The 19,297-nt window shown below is 34.6% G+C and overlaps 3 protein-coding genes across 6 annotated transcripts; 2 read left to right on the forward strand and 1 right to left on the reverse strand.

The window, feature by feature from the left end:
* Window positions 1-1,881: 1,881 nt before the first annotated feature.
* LOC101217614 (phosphatidylinositol N-acetylglucosaminyltransferase subunit A) lies at window positions 1,882-8,221 on the forward strand. Of its 2 annotated transcripts, none has more exons than XR_970211.2 (10): window positions 1,882-2,186; window positions 2,266-2,406; window positions 4,252-4,824; window positions 5,311-5,465; window positions 6,111-6,201; window positions 6,329-6,445; window positions 6,549-6,652; window positions 6,899-6,989; window positions 7,080-7,277; window positions 7,642-8,221. XR_970211.2 is itself a non-coding variant. In XM_004148977.3 (10 exons), exons 2-9 carry the CDS (start codon window positions 2,287-2,289, stop codon window positions 7,170-7,172), a joined length of 1,344 nt encoding a protein of 447 aa, XP_004149025.1. In that variant the 5' UTR covers window positions 1,882-2,186; window positions 2,266-2,286; the 3' UTR covers window positions 7,173-7,211; window positions 7,642-8,221. The 2 variants fall into 2 exon arrangements, 1 of the variants encoding a protein (XP_004149025.1); XM_004148977.3 differs by having other exon boundaries at window positions 7,080-7,211.
* Window positions 8,222-12,351: 4,130 nt separating this feature from the next.
* Window positions 12,352-14,197, forward strand: LOC101217852. Its single transcript, XM_004148978.3, has 2 exons — window positions 12,352-12,993; window positions 13,761-14,197. Exons 1-2 carry the CDS (start codon window positions 12,639-12,641, stop codon window positions 14,081-14,083), a joined length of 678 nt encoding a protein of 225 aa, XP_004149026.1. The 5' UTR covers window positions 12,352-12,638; the 3' UTR covers window positions 14,084-14,197.
* Window positions 14,198-14,284: 87 nt separating this feature from the next.
* LOC101218087 (protein EMSY-LIKE 3) lies at window positions 14,285-19,297 on the reverse strand. Of its 3 annotated transcripts, none has more exons than XM_004148979.2 (10): window positions 18,772-19,297; window positions 17,495-17,700; window positions 17,284-17,393; window positions 16,933-17,164; window positions 16,650-16,835; window positions 16,506-16,574; window positions 15,485-15,730; window positions 15,261-15,329; window positions 15,123-15,186; window positions 14,285-14,628 (listed from the first exon to the last, which is right to left on the reverse strand). In XM_004148979.2, exons 1-10 carry the CDS (start codon window positions 18,797-18,799, stop codon window positions 14,582-14,584), a joined length of 1,257 nt encoding a protein of 418 aa, XP_004149027.1. In that variant the 5' UTR covers window positions 18,800-19,297; the 3' UTR covers window positions 14,285-14,581. The 3 variants fall into 3 exon arrangements, with proteins under 3 accessions (XP_004149027.1, XP_011660103.1, XP_031740813.1); XM_011661801.2 differs by having other exon boundaries at window positions 14,285-14,631; XM_031884953.1 differs by having other exon boundaries at window positions 14,285-14,631; window positions 17,495-17,694; window positions 18,772-19,294.

The following is a 19,297-nucleotide window of genomic DNA, read 5'->3' on the forward strand; positions in this document are numbered from 1 at the left end:
GGTATCATAGCACACCCTTTCCTCCTAAACTTTTCGGTGGTCGAACTCTGTTCATACTCTGTAACTAAAACCTTCCACTGTAACAATGAATCTGACCATTATCAATGTGTCCAGACCTCGTCGAAAAACCAAGAAAATCCCAATTCGAATCAGTCGATACCTCTGCTTAAACCTCCTTCGATCAAAACCAAGGATATTTGAATCTTTATTTCCTTCATCACAATGATAACACGAACTTAGTACTTGTCACTGAGCAATTACGTCTCTTGGAGTCGAGCGATGACCATTGGACATCTAGTAAAAAATAAAATCGATTTCTTTGATGGAACTATCACATGACCAACTGGAGATCTCCTTCCAGCTTGGATCATAAATAACAACATTGTTGTTTCTTGGACATTGAACTTAGTCTCTAAACCCATCTCAACCAGCATTCTCTTCTCAAATTCTACAATAACAATATGGGTAGACCTCAAGGAAAGATTTCAAAAGAATAAGCACCAAGGATATTTCAATTGAAACAATCCTTAGCAACACTATCACATAACCAAGACCCTATTGGTATGTATTTTACTAAGTTAAAGACTTTGATTGACGAATTAGATACATACAGACCAACATGCAACTGTGGAACTTGTACTTGTGATGGCCTAAAAGAACTGGTAGTTTTCCTTCAGATGGAATATCTTACGGATTTCCTTATGAGACTCAATGAGAATTTCTCTCAGGCACGAGCTCAACTTCTGCTTATGTATTCTCTTCCATCTACAAGCCGAGCCTTTTCTATTCTCCTTCAAGAAGAACAACAAAGATCAATCGGATCATTTGCCTCCTCAACACTTGCAATGGCATTTACAGTAAGTTCAAGTTCTTCTAAGAGTAACTCCACAAACAAACAAAGGAGAGACTTATGAGCACCAATTGCAATCTTCCTGGACATACAGTGGACAAGTGCTACAAAATTCATGGATATCCTACTGGATATAGAACAAGACAACAACAACAAAGAAATAATAATGTTGTTGATTTAGTAGCAACTCACTGATATTTGGGGTCCTTTATCTACTGCCACTTATAAAGGCTACACTTATTTTCTTACCATAGTAAGACACCGTTGTACTTTGGGATTAATTGAAAGTTGGGCTTAAGTGACGATAATTTAATGTTTTCTCGAGTCATTGGAATAGTAAATGACTTTGAGGTACTCCTAGATTGACAGGATGATATTCATACCTTAGAAACCCAAACTACTACTAGAGACACACAATCCTTAGTTTAAAAAAATGAAGATTTTTTATTACTAATAACATAAGCATACACAAGGGGTTTCATGTTATACAAGCACCTCATAATCAACTTGTACTCAACCGAATTTATTCCACTAATTCTATAAATTTCTCCTAAAAACTTCTCAAATTTTATACTAACGTTGACATTCAACTATTTTATTTGACCTTAGACGTGTTCCTTTTCAATCTCTTTCAATTCCCCACCAAAACAAACAAATACACGAGGCAACATGCAAATATGTAAATAAAAAATAAAAATACATCCAAGTCTCGAGATGAAATCATTACACACTCGACCGAGATTTGAAACTTATACCAATCTCGAAGCAAATATAAAACAACTTGATCGAAATCTTTAAATAAGAAATGAGATTATGTACAAAAATACCTAAAACATACAATTGCTAGCCTAATCGACAATAAAAATGTAATTTGTAAACTCGTAAGGCAATTCACCCAAATAATTATAAAAAGTTTATTGAGAGTTGGTGGTGAAATTTGTTGAGAAAGACAATATAACAATATTTTCGATTATAAGGGCATTTTGGTCGCAATAAAAAGATTAATCTCGAATATATTTTGGTATGCTTACAAAAACTCGGTACAAATTTCCTACACACCAAATTACTTGAAATGATAGAGAAACACAAAGAACAATTTTTCAAGAAGTGAAAATGAGAGGGAGGGTAGGAGGAAGAGCATTGAAGAATTAAAAGAAAAGAGGAAGTTGAGAACTGAAGGGGTAAGCGGGAGACAGAGGAGGACCGGTGGCCGGTCACCGGTGGAGGACGTGAACGGGAGTCTGAGTCGAGAGAGGTGAAGATCTGAGATAGTGAGATAATGAGCCGCGGAGAAGTGGAGCGATTGCCGGCATGAACTTGACGCCGTGAACGTGAGGTTTGTGGGAACCCAGTTGTGTTTCTCGTGTATGAGGGTGGTTTTCTGTATTGGATCACAATGTGTTGTTCTTTGCCAGGTGTTTTGGGAGATCTTTGTGATGGGTGATCAAAAAAGACACAGAATTCTGATGGTCTCTGATTTCTTTTATCCGAACTTTGGCGGTGTGGAAAGTCACATTTATTATCTTTCACAATGTCTCCTGAAACTTGGTCACAAGGTTAGAGAACCCCTTCAATTTTCTTTTAGGGAAACATAAACTATTCATTAATGTGATGTGGTGGAATAACCTATGAAGTTTCTAACAAATAACATCTACAAAAAAAAAAAACCATTGATAGCAAGGGTAGTTAAGTTATGATGACGAATCGGAGCAGAAGATTCTCCAAGAGTGGCTAAAAGAGATAGGTTTTATAAAATAGTTTGTCTCAACTCTCATTTGTGAAGGTGCGGTCTACGAGCATTGGATACGAACCAAAAATTCCATAAGAAAGATGATCTTTACTTGAATAGATCTGTTTTATATAGGTTGTACAATTGTGTCCTCAAGTTCTAAGGTTCCACAACCATAAGAAAGCCCAAACATGATGAAGTCAAAGATCTTGCTTGTCCTTTTTGAATGAGTGACTTATAAGTAATTGGGAAATGGGAGTAAGATGTCTCCAGGTCTTGGAAGTTCCCATCCAAAAGTTCTAGTAAAAATTACGTAACTCTGTGGCATAGGTGCAGCTGCTAAAATTATGGATTTGATTTTCTGAACTGACTGTTTATCAACATAGGGTAGCAGCTTGGAGATGTACATAACCCCTCTTCTGTAACTTCTCAAATGTGTTAATTCAAAGAATAACTGTACTCCCAAATGAAAATCTTAAGCTTCTTTTGGAGACGGTCCAGACCATATATGTTGATAAACACCATCACTAGTGCTTGTTTCAAATGTGTATAATACCTTGGCAGAAACTTAGTCGAGAAGGAGCGACAGTGCAATGTATTTCACATGATTTTGTTATCGAGTTTGAAATGCATTTGGAGGGGGACTGGGAGCTAGGGTCCATTAGTTTCAGAAAAAAAAAAGAAGAAAAAGATATATCATTAGCTTGCATCTCATCTTTTACCCATTTCTTCTGCATCTTTCTTTGGAAGTTCATCTGAGAATGGTCAGTTCTTTTCTCTTTTCTTTTCTTTTTCCCCTCCACACAGTATGTGCATTAGGAAACACGGATGTCATATTAAGTTGAGACAGTGTCAAGCACTCGTATCCAATTCTTTTAGAATTTTCAGACATGTTGAACATGCCAAGAAAATCTTTTGGGGATGTTAAGCCATATTATCTAGGAATGAAGAGCGAAGCATATTGAAGATCTTATTGATGATAACTTATGAAAATATAAAGAGGACACTAGATATGAATGAATAAACAAATTATACAAAAGCTACACGCATGAATTGATAGTTGAAAAGAATGAAAATGTATTATGAAATCTAAGGAAGGTCCTATTGGATAGCAACTCTCTCTCTGAAATTTATGTTCAACGGAAAATCTAAATCGAAACTTGCCTTTTCATATCTTTTTTCTTCACCATAGTTTATTTTAAATAATTAAAATGTGTGAACCTTAACTGCTTAAATGTTACATATTGTCTAGCTTAGTATTTTTGCATGTGCTAAAATGTGTTATATACAATTATGTTTTTAAAAAATGTGTTTTAGTGAACGTGGCCCTTCATTAAAAGTAAAATAAAAAATTTGTATGCAATTTCAAAGACTCGCTTTGTTATTGAACATCCAAGTTTTCTATTTTGTAATATAAAAAGCTAAAGAGTCAAGCTCAGGAGCCCTAGAAGCGGACATAAAATAATCTTATCATGGAATGTTTTTGCACTCGTACACTAAATAAATTAGTAATGTAAAAAGTCATAAATATTATGTTGATGAGAAAACTTGCATCATTTGGGTCCCCATCAAGTTCTCTTTCCTTGGTTTTTTGCATGCTTAGTAAGCCAAATTTTATATCTATGCAAGTTTAAACTCCAATTGTGAAAGCTTTTGGAAAATAATTGTCTAGGTTGTGGTGATGACACATGCTTATGGAAATCGTAGCGGTGTGAGATACTTGACAGGTGGCTTAAAAGTGTATTATGTACCATGGAAACCATTTCTGATGCAAAATACATTGCCAACTTTCTATGGAACGCTTCCAATTGTCAGGACAATTCTTATTCGAGAAAAAATTACGTTAGTGCATGGACACCAGGCATTTTCAACTCTGTGTCATGAAGCTTTAATGCATGGAAGGACCATGGGGTACAAGGTTGTGTTTACAGATCATTCTCTCTATGGTTTTGCTGATGTGGGAAGCATCCATATGAACAAAGTATTGCAATTTACTTTAGCAGATGTTACTGAGGCTATATGTGTTTCACATACTAGTAAGGAAAACACAGTTCTACGATCAGGTTTGCCACCAGAAAAAGTTTTTGTAGTACCTAATGCTGTTGATACTGCCATGTTTAAGCCTGCTTTGAACCGACCCAGTACAAATGAGATTATCATTGTGGTTGTAAGTCGATTAGTTTACCGCAAGGGGGCAGATTTGCTAGTTGAGGTCATTCCTGAAGTCTGTCGGATGTTTCCTAATGTAAGTTGTAAGTCAAACTGATGTTTATTCGAAATTATATACATTTGATAGTCTTCTCATATGTGGTTGATTCACCTGAACTTGTTCCTTGGCTATGCAAGGGCTGTTTCTTTGGTTTCCAAGTCTGGACTGTTCAGTGGTTGTATTGTTTATTAATTTCCATAAGTGAAGTGATAATGAGCTTCATTAGTCTCTTATTGTACAAATCTCTTCCATTTAAGCATGATATCATTAGCTTGGCCTTCTGTTTGTATGACTAAATGATTATGGTTAGGTCAAATTTTATACGCATTCTCAAATTTTATCAAAATTTCAAGTAAAATGGTGATTAATGAATATAATCGAGCAGATGATATACTAATGAGTAGGTCTCATGTAGTGGGGTGATGCACTATCTAGGATGGCAATTTCATGTCATCAGCGTGTTCTTCTGCAGAAGGATGTGATTAGAGTATTTGATTCTTAGGCTACATGTAACTTTCACAGGTGAGATTCATTATTGGAGGAGATGGACCAAAACGTGTGCGGCTAGAAGAGATGAGGGAAAAGCATGGTCTTCAAGATCGAGTTGAGATGTTGGGAGCTGTTCCACATGCTCTCGTTCGATCAGTTCTTATATCTGGCCATATATTTCTTAACAGGTTGCCACTTCTTGAGTTTTATGCTTGAAGTTCATATTTTACTCAAGCTTTAAACTAAATATGGTTTAAACTAAGTGTTCTCATTCATTTGAAAAAAACCAGGTTTTTCTCTTTATACTTTAATTGATGTTGTCAAACAAAACTAAAACAATTAGGCCGCTGGGTTGATATCAAATGAAATTGTGTGTATTTTTTCCATCCTTCTTGGAGTGAGAAGTTAATATTAGAAATGGTAAAATGTGGTACAAATTCTTACGAATCTTTGTTCAAATTTAGGTTGACTTATTTTCAATTTCTGAATGTTGGAACTCTTAAAGACTTGAGGAATAGAATAGTTTTAGAATCATTAGACTTTGTATCACAATTGTTAATTCAATAGCTTTCAGTGTTTACAAAAAAAATCATGAAACATGTAGACTTAAAAATAAAGCATTTACATGATTGATTTCGTTTTGTCCATGTTAAATTTGGGTTTTCATCCCATCCACGCTGTTGGTTGCTACAAGCTTGATGTTTATTTTAAAATCAAAGAGCATATTGTAACAAAACTTTTTTTAGAACTAAAAAATCTGCTTGCCTGTTGGTTCTGCATCGTATCTGTAATTGTGTATTTTTACTTGGGTCTGACTCTGGCTATTCTTACAGTTCTTTAACAGAAGCTTTTTGCATAGCCATATTAGAGGCTGCTAGTTGTGGATTATTAACAGTTAGTACACGGGTTGGAGGTGTTCCAGAGGTGGGCAAGAATAGAAGTTCTTTTCTACCTCTTCCATTTTAACATTTCGGAATACATGGTGCTTGAATTTCTCTCTCTTTTCTTTTGGTTCATTCTATGAATTTGGCCATTTATATTATGTTCTCAGGTTCTACCAGATGATATGGTTGTACTTGCAGAACCTGATCCCGGTGATATGGTACAGGCCATTAAGAAGGCAATTACCATGCTTCCTACCATTGACCCACAAGAAATGCATAATCGTGTGAGTGAATTTTTTGAAGGAAATATGACAACCTTAATATAAGAATATCTGTCAATTTGTTTATGTACTAATTGTGCTCATCTCAATCTAAAAACAATCTTAGATGAAGAAATTGTATGATTGGCATGATGTTGCAAAGAGGACAGCTATCGTTTATGACCATGCTTTGAGTAGCTCAGATCAAAATCTTATTGAACGGCTCTCCAGGTATGGTCTGTTTGGATGAGTAGGCAATGACATGCCGTTTAGCAGGGAGTTGATATGTTTAAATGGGAATTTGATAGAGCACTAATATATCATAGTACTAGCAACATCTTCCATTTGTCAGCAAACCAGACATTGAATGAAATATTAATGCCAATCTGAAAACTAGAGCAATCTGTTTTGTCATTTATGCAACTTGGTGCTCTTGAAATAATATTGAAGGTCGTCACATCTAAAATCATATTTCAGGTATCTCTCATGTGGGTCGTGGGCAGGAAAGCTTTTTTGTTTGGTTATGCTCATCGACTTTTTGCTTTGGTATTTTCTGAAACTGTGGCAGGTAATATAGTTTTTCTCCTTTTAGTTTCACTGCAGTAGTTTCCAATGTTCATTTGTATTGAATTGACTATCCTCTGTACTCTAAATGTAGCCTGATGAGAACATTGAGGTGGTGCCTGATTTCAAATTGACGTGCAATCAAGATCAGGGGCCAATGCTTGACAACCACGATGAAAAGACTTAACATGACTGATAAAAAAAACTGTCAAGAGTGCTTTTCCAAGTACGTAACCAAAGCATGGATGCTGCCTACTTGAAACTATATATAGATCCATGATTTTTGAGTCAGGTAGTTCTTCGAAAATTTAATTTTTTATCTTGTAACTAGCTTCAAAAAGATAAAGGAAAGGCAATCCTGGATAAATGAAATGCACTTAGCTGCCTTGTGCTGCAATGTCTAACAGCAATTTTGTTTCACAGTTGGGACAAATGAAGGACGATGACCAATCTAGTTTTCTTGCAATGAATATGCTCTGCTCTTTAATATTCTTCATCACATATTTGAATATTATCATGTTCTTTCCTGAATATTTATATCTCTGTTTAGGATTTGGGGCAGTCGTTAATATCAACATCATATGGCTTGTGTATGCTCTGAATAGATACGATAACCATATGCAAAATGTTTTCTAAAGAGATTATTCGTTATGCAGGCGTATGTTATGAGGTTGAACTCCACTATCTCATTCCTGTGCAACAGAAGAAATCCATTTTCTTCCTTTGATCCTTTGTCGTGGAAAGGTTCAGAAACGTCTTTGTTAGTGACAACAAAAGTATTTTTCCCCAATGATGTAGGCTGACGCTTGTAGAGTATTTTCTGAAGGAGGAATATACAAAGATATATATATAAAAGAGAAGTATGTAAATGTAATTTCCCAATATAACGTAATAGCAGCTCATAATTACCAAAAAAAAGGAGTCAGTTTGTCAAGTCCGTACCCTTCATGAGGGGGTGTGAGTTTCTCTCTCTTGTGTGACCCACTATTTCTTTTTTTTTTTCTTCCCCGCTTTGGAAAGTTGAAATTATTTTATAGGGTTAAAACTTTCATATGGTAGGCCTTGCGTAGGAGTGAAAAGAAAACAAGATCTTTCATTGATATAAGAAAAGAGTCTTTAGTGCTCGGAAATATATGAAATGTGTGCAAGAGGATGGACACTATTGACTTTATTTCAGGTCTTATCTATGTTGGCTTCAATGGCACGCCTTATGCAAGCATATGCTTCTTGAGATCTTGATTATGTTTTATTGGGTACTAATTTGTGAATCTGAGTGGAATATTTTATGGACGCTTTTAGTGTGATTTTGGTCCATAATATAACTTATCTTGCTACTTGATTTTGGAGGAGGTAGTGATGCTTCCACCTATTGCTTCAAGACAGAAGAACTTGTACCGCTTTTTTTTTTATTATTATTTGAGATTACTTGTGTGTATTTCAACCACTTGAGTCATGTTCTGTGTATGTTTAACCACTTGAGTCATGTTCGTATGCTTTTTCTTTTACTTCTGATATTGTGTGTTCAACTAATATTCACATTAGCTTACAATAATACTTGGAATTACAGAGGGTGTTTGAGTCAACGAATGAATTATTATAGTCTTAGGTTATGATAGTTTGATTAGAATAGTTTACGTTTAGAGGGTAGATTATTTTAGTTTGATAAAAAAAATAGTAAATATAGTAGCAAAGAATAAGAAAAATGATAAATATCAAATAGTAAAATCTATAGTAAATAGTAAATTGAGAATTATAAATTAATTGATAATTGAAGACTTCTAAATTATATTTACTGTGGCAAGAGGTAGCAAGAGATGACTATTATAGTTCTAGATAATTTTTGTTACAAACAACTCCATACTAATCTGTTTCGAAGTAGGTATATATCATATAGTACAAAAAGTGTATTGAAGTAATGGTGTGGTTTGTATTATTTTAAGTTAGAATCCACAACTTTATTAACTGCAACACTCTATGAAATGTGCAGATAGGTATTATTGGGACATGGGAGTGGTCAAGAGAATAATTGATGTTTTTTGAATTTCAATTGCACAGTGCCAGAAGAAAATGAGTGAAAATGAGATTTGAGAAAGTCTTTTAAAACTACTTTTGTAAGTGATACAAAATTGCCTCAAGCGTGTTGATATTCAAACTCTTGTGTGTTTCTTATTCTCATTACTCTGAATTTACTTTTCCTCTTTTAGTTTGTAGTTGTTTCTTTCTTTAAACACTACGAGTATCGGAAAAAGATGGAAAAGAAAAGAGTAACAACAATCATCAAAATGATTTTTTTCATCCTCTAGAAGTTGTTATATGGTTAAATTCCCCTTTTTCTTTTCTCTATTCTAAATTATAAGAAAAAAAAGAAAAGAAAAGTGGGTCATTGATTTGATCTTGCAATCAATATCATTTGTAAAAAGAGAAGGGAAAAAACAAATGGAGGATTGTTCTTGAAATAAATAAGATGGGGGCATCTTCCACTGATTGGACATAAAGTTTATATACTTGATGGCCATCCAAAAGTTCTACCCTTTAATCCTTCTTCATTACATATAATAATATCAACTAAAATATGTATAAATATAGTAAAATAAACTAAAATATTTATAATTATAATAAATTCTCAGTTAACACGGTTGATAACGATAGATTAGTGAAATTTCACATGATCTATCTCATCAATAATTAATGAACTATTTATTACTCTAATAATCACAAAGTCGAAATTTCAAAAATTTAACATACACGAAAGTCTAAAATTTACTTCAGTTTAAGTTTATGCGGACCTAAACTTTGAATACTAAACTCATGATTTATTCGTAAAAATATATTTTTTTCATTATATTTTCTTGGTTGAAACCACTTCATTTGTTTCTTAAAAACACATAAACAAAAACGAAAATTACTTTCAACATGACATAGATTAGTGGTTACACAATCATTTTACTTTTAAAGTTGAATATCCAAATTTTCCGTCTCACCCAACATTTAGAGAAAGAGAAAAGGACAGATTAAACATTTTTAAAAACTAGAATGAGAAAAATGAAGTTTAGAGGCTAAAATTAAAGATCAAGCAGTAAAGATAGACTTTAGCTATTTAATTTCTATGTAAAGTTAATTTAGGGTGAATATGCAACCTATTTGTTACATCATGTTAACTCAAATTAGATTTATTAAAAAATATATATTCTAAGATAAATTTGTGCTATTGATCTTAAAATTAGAGGATGCAACATTAATATTCAATTAATTGTATCAACAATAGAAATTAAACAAAAGCATGATGCAAAGTCTTAATTTTACCCAAATAAATATAATATTCAAAAGTTCAAAAGATAAATTAATAATGTGAATATAATAAATTAAAGAAATGGTTCATTTTATGCTTTGAAATTTGTTGTATCCAAAGAATTTGTTTAGTACAAACAAATATGAAATATGAATAAACTTTTCAATGAGATTATATATACAACAATTGTTATTTAGCTATAATTATATTGGTTTGGCCTAATAAAATCAAAATGAGAAAAAAGAGTATAACACTAAACTTGAAATGGAAAGGAAAGCGCATATAGGCTATACGACTTAGAGACGCAACTTTTTCATTAAGTGCCTCTTAGAAGCTATTAAGGGTCTTAACTCATATCAACTCACCTTAGTCGTAGTTGACAAAGTCTTCCAAATCGTCTATGAGACCTAATATGGTCCAGTCTATGTGTTGCCTCCTTCTTTCTTCCCATCATTGCCAGCTCGATGAAATAAAATATGAATATCTTTATTGCATTTTTGTCACTCTCTATATATTCAGATAATCTTTATCCAACTTAGTATCGTTCATATCCCTCGTATTGTGCAAATATAACCATCGGTCTAAGGGTTTTGTCCTGTTCGAATTCAATCACGTCTCAACTTATACCTCAACTCCATGATAATGTCAAAATCTTACCATCCGAAGGAGACCTACTCACCTAGTAATTTAAAGCTAATAGTGTCCTCCCGTTCATCCTCAACCTCTCTCAAAAAGATATAATGGCACAGAGGTCCATTGAAAATCAACTTAACGTCCTGGAAATATCTAAACATGGTTTTCATAAACATATACATTTACTTAGGTGTTAATTTGTTTTTAATGTTCGAGACTGTCTTCGCTAAATGTGAACAACAAGTCAAGTTTGCAAGGAAGAAGTCTACATTGCGGATTTTGGTGACAAGAAGCATCGATTTGCCAAACATAAACCACACATAACAAAATAAAATCAGTAATTTGTCCTGAAACTTGGAACAATCTAGAGTCAATCTTGCCAGATAATAACATGAATTAATAATAGAACTTGGGCCATATTAAACTAGGATGCCACAAGATTAGGGTTTTTCATGCATTTTGTGATGTATCTCGGAGTAATCTTGGGTGAAATCGGTACCAAAAACTTTCAAGAATGCAAATGAAGCCCAACAAACTTGGAACTCGTTCAACAAATCTAAGGGCAATTTCATCAATTTCGATTGTGATTGATCATCTACATGAGCCCAAATTGATGAAATTGTTAAAATTCATCAAACGAAACCACCTACATTAAGTTAAAACTAGATACAAAAACAACTTCAACATCATCAAATTTCACAAATAATCCATCCGCCTCAAATTTAAAAAATAACTCTAAACTCTATACTTAAAACAAAACCTTAAACTATTAGATGATTCAAATGGTTCAAAGTTAACCTCTACAGATTTAAGCTTGAGATACACTACCTAAGGTTTGCCGTGTGAAAATCAGTCAATCTGATAAAGTTTGAGAGCAGAAACATTAAAACTCGACCAAAATGATAAGCTTGATTTTGTGAAATTAAATGTCAAACATTTGGGAAACCAAGAGTATTTTTGTAATTTTAGCATAGCATTTATTTTGAATTAAGAAAAAACAAAAATCTCAAGGACCAGTCCGATCGAGATTGTCCGAGAAAAACAAAAATGGGAGTTATTTTAAAAGTGCTACTTTAAAATATAAATCCAAAACTATGTCATTTTTTACAATTTTTTGTGAATCTTCTTGAGCGAAACTTCTTGAGCAAACCATTTCACGATAAAACAATATTACTTTTTAAAATGAGGACATTTTTGTCACAACAAGAAAAGTAATCCCGATGTCTTTCACTATAATATTTTTTGAAATGAGGATACTTTCATCACAACCGGTAAAGTGATGTCTTTCACTATAAGGTTTCAAAACTCGGGATAAATCTCCTTACGAATTAAATAGAAAGTCTCAAGAATGAGTTCGGCTAAGATTGACTGAGAAAAACAAAATTTGATTTTTTTTAAAAAAGAGTGAGTAATTTTAAAATATAAAACCAAAACTATGTAGTTTTATAACATTTCCCCATTTTGTTCTCCAACAAATGCTTCCATTTCTCAATTTGTTCTCAAATCTATCATTTCCTCTCTTGTAAACCAAATTCTCCAACAAATTAATCTTCATCTTCTTCCCAATCCCTACCAATCTCCATCAAATTCTTGTTTCAACCTTCCTCCCAACCTAAAATCATTGAAAAATCCTCCTCTCTACAACCCAATAAATTCCACTTACAACCCTTCGATCCACTCCATAACCCTTCACTTCCTCTTCATCGCCGTCTGTTTTCTCAACTGCCGGCGATGTCTAACTGTACCGTCGAGTCTTGTAAAGTCGAAACAAGTGATGGGGTAAAGCTTCACACCAGGGTTTTCAAGCCAAAAGATGAGGAAGCGAAGGAAATTGAGAATTTGGGTGTTGTTTTGGTCCATCCTTATTCCATTTTGGGTGGTTGTCAAGGGCTTTTGAGAGGAATAGCTGCTGGGTTAGCGGAAAGGGGTTATAAAGCTGTGACTTTTGATATGAGGGGTGCTGGGAAATCGTCTGGAAGGGCTTCTTTGACTGGATTTGCTGAAATTAAAGATGTAATTGCTGTTTGCAAATGGGTTTGTGAGAATTTGTCTGTTCATCGAATTTTGTTGGTGGGTTCTTCTGCAGGTATGTGTTTCTTTTTTAGTTTCTGCTGTGGGATTTTGTGAGGATGTGACTTGATTTTGGTGAAATGTTTTGAGATTGGTTGTCTGGCTTGGTGATTGCTTTTAGGTATGATTATTCTTGCATATTGATTGAAATTATCCGCAACATCATGCCTATATTGTTGTTTGTCACATTTGGATTCTTATATATGTTAGACCTCTTGTTAGTTGTTGTATCATGTATGATATCTAATACTTGAAAAGAATGAATTTTTTCATAATCTCTCATCGAAAAATTAGTGTCTTGACAAAAGTGTTTAGCTCTTTTAGTCGGTAATTGACCTTATCATTCCCGCAGTTCTCAAGAAAGGAAAGTCGTGCCCGAAATGGCAGGATGGTATTTAAGATATGGTGTGAATGGTTTTCTGAGATCCAAAGATTGATCAAACAGATACTTTCCTTCAAATAAGGCATGATCTTAGGGTTCTGGTTGAATTGTGTCCTTTAATTCAATGGCAATGATGTTTCAGTTATCTGTATGGTTTAGTTTCCTCCTTGTACATGGTTTTTTGCAACTTTTCTTTCTTTTAAATCGAGATAAAACAATGGCACACCCTTTTGTTTTCTCATTTTAAATTCCCAGACTTGATGGTGGAATTGAGGGGGTCGTATCACATTGATGATGCAATTAGTAAAGTCTAAACCAAGTAACATTATTTTCTATTAATTTGTGGGGACAAAAAGAGCAGGTGAAGTATTTTGAATCACATGTAATCATGTCCTTTTCAGGTGCCCCCATTGCAGGCTCATCTGTGGATTTGATAGAACAAGTGGTAGGTTATGTTAGCCTTGGCTATCCTTTTGGCTTAGCTGCCTCAATTCTTTTTGGAAGACACCACAAAGCCATTTTACATTCTCCAAAACCAAAACTTTTTGTGATGGGCACACGGGACGGTTTCACAAGTGTGAAGCAATTGCAGAACAAGCTAAAATCTGCAGCAGGACGAGTTGAATCACATCTAATAGAAGGTGTGAGTCACTTTGAAATGGAAGGCCCTGCATACGATGCTCAAATGGTGAATCTTATCCTTCATTTTATTTCTTCTTTGTAGGAAATCAACTTTGCTTAGAATATTTGTACGGGAGTAATTACATTGTGCATTAAGCTTTGTAATATTGATTCCTTGTGTGTTGTGTAGGAAATTTAAAGGTTTTTGGTCAAGAAATTTTGTATCATTAAAGTGAAAAAAGCAAAACCAAAAAATTTGCCATAGTGTTGGATATGTATTAACACAGTATATAGGAGAGGTAGCTGAGTGACTAATCTACATGAAATTCTATTGACTATGGAATAAAGTATTACAGAAAGAACATTTCTAGTGAAGTTAAGATAGAGATTAAAATAAAACAAGAACTCTTTAACAATCAATAAACAAAAGCCAAGGCAAGGCACCAGTAACTGCACAGTTGGTCATAAAAAATTTGAAAATGCCACAACAGTTGGAGCATGCTGCCGTGTGTTCCATTCAACAAAATCGATTCATCACCATTGCCATTGATTATTGGCAAGCCTGCGGGTATAAGCATTTTCGAGCTTCTGTCACTTTACATCACACACGAACCATCGATTGTCCTTGAGAATATGGTTCTCTCCCATCTGCTTAAATCCCAAAAAAGAAATGATAAAACGAGGAAGAAACATGATCTTCTCACAATTAAGTAACCCAAATTTAATCTTTCTTGTTATTTTAAATTAGATAAAGAACAAAATATATATATTAATATTGGGGTAATGAAATGGTGTCATCAATAAATTAATATGCAGGTTCAATAATCAAATGATTGTTTTTGTCCCTTACTCGTTCACCTTGCTATTGTTTAACAACAAAAGGGCCAAAGGCTATCACAAATATATTGATAATAAATAGCAAGACAAACTTTTGGATCCATTTATCAATACTCCGAATATAAGTCTAATGATTGAAGAGAACGATTTTTACAAAACTGGGAGACCACTGACATTGATTAAAAGAAAGCTTAAGCAAAAGAAATCGAAATGAAGGGTTTCAGACAATGTACGTATACAGAACCGATGCAATATCATTTAAATTATGTACTGTACACCAGTAAGCATGTTTAATTAGTTATTACCACTTTCACCATCAGATGCATCTTCGAGCCTTGCAATTGCGTCAACAAGGGATTGCTCGTGATCCTGCATTTGCATAGACCCAGTTTAGGTTGCATAAATAATCACATAAAGTGATGTTAGGTTGAGGTCAAACATACTTTCAGTACTTTCTTGGCCTTTTCAATCTCCATGGGATCCGGCTGATTAGCACCAAATACTTTTTCCACCTGTTTGAACTCCAAGAAAACAGAGGTCACCAAGTGAATTAGCTAAAAAGAACTAACATATAATGAATGATTGAAATTTTTATTATTTAAAAAAATTAATGTTTGGATAACAAACAATCTCATTGATGGTATGAAATCATGTTTGATCAGCACACCTCTTTAATCAGCGTGTCTGTGTGAAGTATTTCAATATCACCCGTAGGCTGCTTCCTAGATCCATTTTGGGATACAGGTAAGTCTCTCCTTGATTGACCCTTTGTGGTTCCTCTACCCCTTCCGCCGGCAGCAACTGCACCGCCTCGTGTCATGGACTTTCTATTGCCCCTCCCGTGCCCAGGGCGAGCACCACCGCGTAATGCTGCACTAACCTCTCGTTCCCATCTAATATCTTCAGGAGATATCTAACAGGAAAGATATATAAATAATTCGTAAGTGATAATCTTCCACTTAAGATCAGGATTTCAAATAGAAATATGACCACTGACTTTACGGCCAATCATTTCATCATCCAATTGACAGACCTCTAAGCGAAAAATGAACCAAAATTTTCAGATACACTACAGGTTGCCTGGTTTATAATCAATAGCAATGATCACTAGTAGTTTGATTTGGGCAAAAGCTGTACAAATTCTTGAACGGGCTATATAGATCATAAGCAGTAAACCAGCAATTGCACTATTAGAAGGTTGGAAAACAGTGAATATAAAAGAAGGTATTTTAATCTAAATCATGGGTCCTATAGAGATAGGACAACCTATAATTACAGCTGCTTCAATCATCATCCAGTTGCAAGTTTGACCCAAAAGCTTAAACTTATGCACCAGCATACATTACAAGTATGTACAATATAGCTATTACTTTACCTTCACCAGTGAACAATCGTTACAAAAACAAACCAAACAGATCACATTCTATCATAAATTATTGAAGCACATGCCCGGCTTGATCTAACATCATATAAACCATGCCAGCTATTACAACTCTAACCTAGGTCCAAGCTGATGAAATGTATAGACGGTCTCAAAAATAAACTAAACAAAATCCAAAATACTTCTCATTTGTCAGCTTGAATAAGTGAGCAATCCTTTTAATAAAATCAACATTCTGGAGAACGAACAAGAGGAAAATCTAGCAAGCCCATTATTTGTTAATACATATAGAGATAGGGAGGAGTACCTCTTTAAGGTTGACCCATTCCCATGTCTCGTGTGCTGTATTGATATCATAGACCAAAGCATGACGACCCTGTCCCACATAAAGATCTATGAGATCAAGGAAAAAAAACGTTTGGAGTAAAATCAAATGAATAATCGAACAAACCTCAGCATGATTATAATCAGTTATAACAGCCTCATAGAAGCTGTTGTCTTCAGGCCACCTAGTCCAAACCTTACGTCCAATTAACGGTTCATGGTTCACTCCTTCAGCATTTTCATTCGAAGCAAAGGCCCCTAAAGAACCTCGATTATTTACTTGGGCACTTCCGGTAGGACCTGTATGCATGGCCTTCACAACAAGTGCTGCAATTAATGCAATGCATTGACTAGATAACAGGATATAATAAAAGTTAAAACAGAGCCAAGTTACAATTTAAAGAACACACTGATTTTGTCTTTGTAGTCCTAGCTCCAGGGGGCGGACCACGTCTTAAGGTTGATGAAGATGGTGGTATAGTAGTGGGCATTGCAGGAGTAGGTGCACCTTGGGACAAGGAGGCCTGGGATGTTTTCTGTTTCTTTCGTGATGCTGAGGCAGTGGGGCTGGGTACAGGATCAGCCATGGGTTGATCAGAATTGAGTTTTCCAGGTTGGAGCCCATTTGCCGTCCTCCATTCCCTAAGATCATCAATCATAACAATGAATAACAAAATAGCATGATCTATAACAACTGTGGTAAGTAGCAGTACAAGACAAGCTATACCATATCCATAATAAGAGATCACAAATAATCAAACCTTATCCTTTTGATGACATCATCTGCATTTACCCTAGATAAAAGTTTTCTGTGTTCTTCATCTGATACTCTCAACTCCTTTCTTAATTCTGTTATTAAACTCTCCTTCTCCTGATAAAAGTTGAGATTGTAAGGAACCAAAAAGCTGAGCATAATTTTTTTTCTATTTTTTTTATGGATTCAAAAAACAAACAATTAGAGAAAAAAAATACCCATGTAATTGCATCCGATTGAGCTTTAAAAGCACGCAGGACTGAACTATATGCTTCCTGCTCAATGTGGTGGATCTGCATTTCCATATCACCAAGCATCCTAGGTAATGCAGAAGAATTTACTGGTGCAGATCTTCCATTTCCTGCTGGAAGCCCACCTCTTTGAAATCTACTTTGATGAGGAGGAGGAAGGTCATCATCTGTTCCTGCAGTTGTTTTACGTCATAAAGTTTTAAAAGTAGAAGAAGGAATCTCCAAATGAAAGCTCCCATTCTAGGAAACAATATATTAAACAAACAAAATCTTCCCGGCAAGTTCACAAGGCATTTTCCATACGGTTTTACAGGCAGTTGCTTAATTATGAACAGAGAAAATGAATTTAAACTGAATATAAATGTCAATTCATTAACCGTTATAACACTAAAATAGTTCCTTCCTAGTGAATACAGAAGACATAACTAAAAGAAATGAGCTAAATCAAAAGACAAAAAGGAAAAAGTTCAATAGTTATATTGACACAACAGAACGTATAACAAAAAACAATTCTGTCATTCCTTTTTGAAAGGAGTTGGGCCAAGACACCATTTAGTGAAGTTTTGCTCACTTCAACAAAGCTGAGTAGAAGGAAACATCCAGTCTACCAGATTGAAGAAAATATAAAAAAGCTGCTGTAATGTACAAGTGAAAAGAGGCCTAACGAACAGAAAGAAAATAACTTAACTTAACCCACAACGACTAAGGCTCAATTTGAAACATTTCCGCTTACAGTTTTCTTTTGAAAACTGTACACTTTCTTATCAATTTGTTTACTCTGATTCTCCCTATCTTCTAAAGAAAATCTAGATTCTTAGCCAAATTCCAAAAACAAAAACAGGTTTAATTAAATTACTTAATTTGAAAAGTATTTGTAGGGTAAGAAAGAAAGAAACTCAAAAGCAAAAGTAGTTTTCTTAAGTTTAATTCCCAAAAAACCAAATGATTGTCCTTCGTGACCCAAATTGTATAGGAACAGCTAATGGAGGTAAAACAAGCAACAAAAAAGCATAAGAAAAGGGGGAAAAATCAACATAATTCATAAGGCAAAGTACTTCCATTATGAAATTCGTTTCTAAATGAACTTATCAGCTAAACGTACTGGAAGTGGGTGCAATACTTAAAACAACGAAAAAAACCCAGCCATTATCAATAGTAAGACATAATTCATAAGGCAAACTATTTGCTATTGAACCCTAGAAAACCCTACAAAGGTTCAAAACCAATCATTTCAATTTACTCACCACTGCTATCAGACGGTTCATACTCCATGGAAGTTCAACGCTAACCCACTTGAACCCACGAAAGGAAAGCAACTTTACGACAAACCCAACTCACAAAACGCGGTAAAATTCCTCAGGATTCAACAAGAGCGCAGGCGGGCAAAACCCAACAAAAAAACAAAGAAACCCAACAAGCAAATTTGCAGAATATGGCAGAAACTCCAAGGTCAAGCTCCACCCATGGAAGTCCAAGAAGCTAAATTTGCAGAGCAAACATGGATCGAGTGTGAAACAAGACTCGATCCGCTCTGAAAAGTTCAGTGGACAGTAATTGAAAGAATTTTAGGCAAAAAGATTACGAATATCACGAATCTAAGATTGGGAATTGAGGGTTTTTGTTTCTTCTTTGTGAGAGAGATTGAAGGTGTGTGAAAGATGAACGAGACGAGAGAAGCCCGTTCTGGGTTGGGAGGGAAGGCGGACTTGAAATTGATTATTGTCTCCATCTGTCCATTTTGTTTTTCCCTTAACAATTCCTTTCAATTCC

This window comes from Cucumis sativus, chromosome 1, assembly GCF_000004075.3.
Source record: "Cucumis sativus cultivar 9930 chromosome 1, Cucumber_9930_V3, whole genome shotgun sequence".
NCBI classification, from domain to species: Eukaryota; Viridiplantae; Streptophyta; class Magnoliopsida; order Cucurbitales; family Cucurbitaceae; genus Cucumis; species Cucumis sativus.